Source organism: Tachysurus vachellii, chromosome 1 (genome assembly GCF_030014155.1).
Source record: "Tachysurus vachellii isolate PV-2020 chromosome 1, HZAU_Pvac_v1, whole genome shotgun sequence".
NCBI classification, from domain to species: domain Eukaryota; kingdom Metazoa; phylum Chordata; class Actinopteri; order Siluriformes; family Bagridae; genus Tachysurus; species Tachysurus vachellii.
This window is the reverse complement of record NC_083460.1, coordinates 38,222,353-38,228,810: the sequence shown is the minus strand read 5'-3', so window position 1 is coordinate 38,228,810 and position 6,458 is coordinate 38,222,353. Positions and strand designations below refer to the sequence as shown.

The 6,458-nt window shown below is 38.1% G+C and overlaps 1 protein-coding gene across 7 annotated transcripts in view; it reads left to right on the top strand.

Annotated features, from left to right (window-relative positions):
* Positions 1-3,568, top strand: part of gramd2aa (GRAM domain containing 2Aa) — a 28,028-nt gene extending 24,460 nt beyond the window's left edge. For 4 of the 7 annotated variants that reach the window (XM_060886715.1, XM_060886697.1, XM_060886706.1 and 1 more), the window contains 3 exons: positions 822-915; positions 2,070-2,177; positions 2,543-3,568. In XM_060886715.1, coding sequence (XP_060742698.1) covers positions 822-915; positions 2,070-2,177; positions 2,543-2,546 — 206 coding nt within the window. In that variant the 3' untranslated portion in view covers positions 2,547-3,568. The other 3 variants (XM_060886731.1, XM_060886740.1, XM_060886689.1) reach the window with 2 other exon arrangements.
* The last annotated feature ends 2,890 nt before the right edge of the window (positions 3,569-6,458 follow it).

Genomic DNA, 6,458 nt, shown 5'->3' with positions numbered 1-6,458 from the left:
ATCAGCTTTTTTTTTTTTTACTTTAGTCTTTATTTATTTTGTGAGCTATAAATAACCTGCTTTATTTATTTATTTATTTATTTATTTATTTAATTGATTATTCTAAACATGTCGTGGTTACAGCAGAGTGGAAACCACAGACTGCAAATCAGCTGCAAATGCTTTTTTTTTTTTTTTTTGACCTCCGAAAGTGAATGGGGGTTTCTGTTAATGTTTTTGCCTTCAGACTTCACCGAATTTTTTTCATTAGATTCTCTGGACCCAGACACTGAGAACGAGTGTGTGTATGTTTTCATACTGTATGTATTTATATGAAAATTTAGAAATTAACAAATTGTAAAGTTTGTGTGGAATCTCTTTGTTTATGTGGAATAAAAAACACAAACTTTTTGTGCAAAAGCAAAAAGTGGCATGATGTTAGCAAAAAGTCTGTTTTTATTTTTTTGTTTTTTGTTTTTTTTGGGGTTTTTTTGCGTTAATGTTTATTTTTTTTGTGTGTTAACTGATCAGACTCATCTGTTGGTGAATTCCTTTCTCCTATTGTTTACTCATTTTTGCACCATCATCTTAAATTATTTAGTTAAAATCGTTCCAGTTTTGCCTTCGGTCCGGACGAATCTCATTTAAAACAAATTAATTTAGCAAGTGTTCATTTTAAAGCAAGATGGAGGTTTTACTGAGAAATCTGTCAGGGTGTACAGATTTATGCTGAGCACTGTATATATAATCTCCCCAGGTTTGTGATAACAGTAATCCCCTAAATGACACATTATTTGTGTTGCATGCTGTGTGTGTGTGTGTGTGTGTATGTGTGTGTTTAGAAAGAGCTCTAGAGTCTGAGAAGATCCTCCTCACAGAGCCTGTACCAGAACTGGGCCAGATGGAGTACCAGCTGCTGAAGTTCTTCATCCTGCTGTGAGTTTGGCTCGTTATGTCTGCGTCCGTCTGTCAGCTCAGGACGATCGTTCTCTTCATCATCCGTCTGAACACATAGAAAACGCTTCCCAAACCTCAGATCATACATTATGGCTTATTAGGAGGCTTTCATTTAAACCAGTCGTTAATTGTGATAAAGAAAAGAGTTTTAAATGGTTGAAGATTTTCCTCAGTAACAGTCGGAACTGATTATCATCAAGTCAATGGAAAGGAAAGAAAGAAGGGGAAAAAAAGGAAAGGAAGGCAGGGAGGAAGGAAAGGAAAGGAAAGAAAGAAAGGAATGGAAAATGAGGCAGGGTACGAAGGCAGTGTAGGAAGGAAGGACGGTAGGAAATGAAAAGAAAAGGAAAGAAAAAGAAATAAGCAAGGGAAAGGAAAAGAAAAGGAAGGGAAAGAAGGAAGGAAGGCAAAGAAAAAAGAAGGAAGGAAGGCAAAGAAAAAAGAAAGAAGGAAAATTGGAAAAAATGGAAGAAGAAGGAAAAGAGAAGGAAGAAAAGAAGGAAAAGGAAAAGAAAGAAAAAAAGGAAAAGAAGGAAGGAAAGGAAAATGAGGCAGGGTATGAAGGCAGTGTAGGAAGGAAGGACGGTAGGAAATGAAAAGAAAGGAAAGAAATAAGGAAGGGAAAGGAAAAGAAAGAAGGAAGGAAAAGGGAAAAAAGGAAGAAGGAAAAGATAAGGAAGAAAAGAAAGGAAAAAAAGGAAAAGAAAAGGAAGGAAAAGAAAGGGAAAGGAAAAAAGGAAGGAAAAGAAAGAAAATGAAGGAAAGAAAGAACGAAGGGAAGGAATGAAAGTCCAGACAAACTCAGCTTAAAGGAGATTACGTCATTACTAATCACATTGTTGGTCAAGTTGTAGGACATGGAAGCTCAGTGGTTAAGGTGTTCATGGGTTTGAATCCCAGGTCCACCAAGCTGCCACTGTTGGGCCCCTGAGCAGGGCCCTTAACTCTGTGTTGCTTAGCTGTATAAATTGAAATAAACATGTAAGTCACTCTGGATAAATGCGTCTGCTAAATGACAGAAATGTGTTCAAAGCTCTGACCGTCTTCTTGTCTAACTCTTTTTGAATCTTGTCTAACTCTTTTTGAATCTTTATTGTTCTTGTTCTTGATGTTGCTGCTCTGTTGTGCTACAGAATTATCCTCCTCATCCTGTCCTCGTGTTATCTGGCGTTCCGTGTGTGTAGCCTGGAACAACAGCTCTCGTTCCTCAGCAGTAAAGCAGCGCTGCCCCTGCAGGAGAGGTGAGACCTTCCTCCTCCTAATCCTCTGTTCATACACCATTTACTCTGAGGCTCTGAATTAACCCATCAACCCCGAGCATGAAAATATAAACACCGTGCACCATTGTGGATACTCCAATAGGTCCAACATGTCATCTTATAGAATACAGTATGTAAATGTCTTGTTACTATAGAAACAAGGACCGAGAGCATCGGTGTAATCCTGTGAATCCTGTTGATGTTAGAGAAAATGACCTTTTGAATAATCAGTATAAAAAGTTTTCGATTCTAGAAGCGATTGTCTGGTGCGTAGTAAAGTTTTTAGCTCTTCACTTACACTGTTCATGATATTGTAATGAGCACAAACGTATCCTGCGTTCGTCCAGGTAGCTGACGGTGAAAGAGCACTGACCTGAATGGAACGATGGCAGGAAAACTCACTGTTTTTCTCTGCTGCGGTAAAGCGGAGACGCCGGCCCGCTCCGTCACTTGATTTTTTTCACAGAGAGACTAAACGAAGACAGGACGTGGCACCGCGGGTGTTTCGGTGCCGCTGGACGGAGGAGGAAGTGAACCGCAGGTCATGTAATGAGCACTTAGGAGCAAGTTCGTCTGATGGAACAGAAACGGCTGTCGAAGGAATTACAGCAGGAGTATTGATCGTGTATCCCAGACATTTAGCTCCCTCTTAATTTCTTAGATGGAACAAGATCTAAGAGGCCTTGACATCTTCAAGCAACACGTGTTTCCTCGCTCGTCTACAGCCATTTTACACAGAAAGAGTCAAAGGTCTAAACACACAATTGTTTTATAGTGTTAAATACGATTGAGCTACGTTCATACAAACAGTGACTTTATCACCGCAAGTCTCCAGTCGCAGTACTGTGAAGTCTCCAGCAGGCAACTCTACTCTACAGTTACTGGTTGCCATAGTAATAATATTTATCACTGGGTGGAGTAAATAGCATCAGGTTTCTTGATGCTGAAATGAAACATGAGTGAGATTCGGGGTTTGTGTATAAAACCCAGCAGTGTATATAAGCATCATATCATACGAGGTGAAGGAGATGTGTGAAAAGATCCCGTGCGCTCGACTGTCTTCACTCCCACTGCACCAAGTCACCAGACGTTGGCAGCTTTCTTTAAAAATGAACGATCTCTACTCACTTTCTCGCTGCGGCTCGCTGTACGTGTGAACGGAAGCATTACTCTCTCGAACACGTTAAACTCTCACGTAAATCCTTTTTCTTTTATTCCGCATCTTTCCGACAGTGTCACGTCAACTGCTACCGATTCTTTCGTAGTCGAGTTTACCAGGTAAAAAACAGGGATGTATTTTTCCTCAAGCTGTTTCTTTCGCGCTCAGGATAGACGCAGAGGAATGCAAAAACAAACAGATTTTTATTTATGTATTTTATAGATATATATATATATATATATATATATTATATGTATTTGTATGTGTGTGTGTGTGTGTGTGTGTGTGTGTGTGTATATGTATATATATATATATATATATATATATATATATATATATATATATATATATATATATATATATATATATATACTGTTAAACTGTTATCATATGTAGTCTATATGGCCAAAGGTTTGTGGACACCCCACCAGCGCATCCATATGTGGTTCCTCTTCAAACTGCTGCCAGAAATTTGGAAGCACACAATTGCATAGAATGTCTTCATGTGGTGGAACATTACAGTCTTTCTTCTTTTTCCTATGAGGCACAAACATGTTCCATCATGACAGTGTTTCTCTGCACAAAGTGAGCTCTATGAGGACGTGGCTTACCAAGGTTGAAATGGAAGAACTTGTGTGTGTCCTGCACAGAGCCTCGACTTCAACCCCAGTGTTTAACCTCATTAACGCCTTTGTGGTTGAATGATCACAAACCCCAACAGCGACACTCCAAAATCTAAAAGCCTTCCTAGAATATTAGAGGGTAATATAAGAGCAAAAGGGGTAATAAACCTGCAATAGGATGTTAAAAAGCACATACAGGTGTGATGGATAGATGTCCACAAACCTTATATGTGTGTATAAATACAGGTTTTTCTGGTAGCAAAAAAAAACCTTTCTAATGTATCTACCTTGTTTATATGTATGTTTATTAGTAATCACAGAACCTGCACATTATATAAACTGTGAATGCATTTCATCTAAATGACCCTGAAGAGACACTGAAGCACTACCATGCAGGTATCAGTACCGAACCGTTGAAGGATGTTCTGAACATCTGATGCAAGACTTTTGAGAGATTAAGTGAGATCATGAAGATGATGATGTTGATGATTGTTGTTGTTATTGTTCTTGTTATTACTGTTATTATAACTTAAGACTGTTATGTGATCAGGGTTTGTTTTTTTTTTAATTAACAAAAAATATTTTTTTCTAAGTCAAACTTTGGCTCCAGCTTTAACTGACTAGCTGCTCACCCTAGTGGATGTTGCTAACTTTTCTGATCCTGTCAAGAAGAATATATTTATTTACAAGGAAAAAAAGCCATGAACTTTAACGTATACAGCCGTCAGAGCAGGAGTAAAGAATCCAATACTTAAACCTCACCTTTGTGAACTGAAAAGTAGGAACTTATGCAAAGCAGTGTTTGAAAAATAAAAACGTTTTCATTAAAATTTATATTTTTCACACAAGTCCTTCAGTCGTCTTTTTACCCGTTGTCAGCTTTAAGTCGTGCAAAGTCGTGCAATCTGCTAAAATGATTCAGGAGACTTCTGCTTGGAGCCTCGTCACTTGGAGGTGCTCACTGATGCTGAGGAGAGACCACATGGACGGCCTGGAGATGCATTGGATTGATTGAGAAAGGTTTTTATGGCTTTTACATTAAGGAATTAATTAAAACTATAATCAATTAGAAATGACATTTTAATTATTAGCTCCTGGTTACACAATTGCACATGACTATATAATGTACAGTTATAGAAAGGAAATGATTTCTAATCCAATTCAACGGTGTCACCCAGATGAGGATGAAGTTAAGGTTCCCTTTGTGAATCTGGTTCCTCTCCAGGTTTCTTCTTCATATCGTCTCGGGCAGTTTTTCCTCACCACGTCACCTCTGGCTCGCTCATTAGGGATCAATTTAAATTCTAAACCTTGTAATTTTCTCTCATAAAGCTGCTTTGTGATCATGTTAATTGTTAAATGCGCAATACAAATAAAACGGAATTGATTAAATCTGAAATGAAAGACAAAATGGAATCCGATTGAATATTATTAATCTGTAGAGCTATAATCTGTGTTAGCTTTATTTATTATTTATTTGTGTCCTCTTTTTCCAGGCTTGGAGCTACAACCTTAATAAATTAAGCATAACACACGACAGATCACACAAAAGAATTCCACGTTGTCCGATTTCATCGTACAACAGTGTGTTATTCCACACTCACCACAACAATTTACATCACGTTTCATTTATTAATAAATGTTATGTCGTGTCTCGCATTATAGCAGCTATATGCACGTTTCCTCACCAGCATCGCAAAGCATCCTGTCTGTTACACTTGAGACTCCTTCCATACATGTTAAATAAACCACAGATCTTCACCACACCAACGATTAGACTTTTTGTTTGTTGTTTTATTATTTATTTTGATGATGCGAAGATTCTGTCTGGTGCTGGTGCCTATGTGTGAATAAAATCCAGACCCCATACAGGGATAGAACAGAAGGGGGTTTTATTGATAAAATAACTAAACCAAAAGACACAGGAAAACACTAGGGGAAAAAACAAAGCAACAAAAATAGAAAAAAGGAAAACAAAAACGTAAAAACACTGTTTTCCACCTCACTCAGGACAGATCATTTCCCTCAGGATGCACAGAGCTTCCAGGCATCACTCGACTTAATGGACTTCAGTGATTCTGGATGAATTATTCATAAATGATTCCCTGGTCCGGTTTGTGAAGGAGCTTTAGGAAAGGCTCTGTACCTGCAGTGTATATCTCAGAGGTATGGCTTAAGCTGGAGAGATATGCTGTTCATGCAGAGCTCCTGTCACAGTAGGGATACCTAGCCAAAACACAGATCTTTTCTTCAACCTACGTTGTTCTGTCTCTGTGTGGTTACTGTATAAAAGTAGCATCGGGTTGGGTTTCGATCGTTCACGGTCTAGACTGGTCTGTGCACATTGATCCATGAAACTCAAGGGATGGTTGAGTTGTGAGCCCAGCTGCTTGTGGATTAGAGATTAAAAAAAAAACCTAGTTACAGTTTCAGATGCCAAGTCATTAATAATAATAATAATAATAATAATAATATTAATAT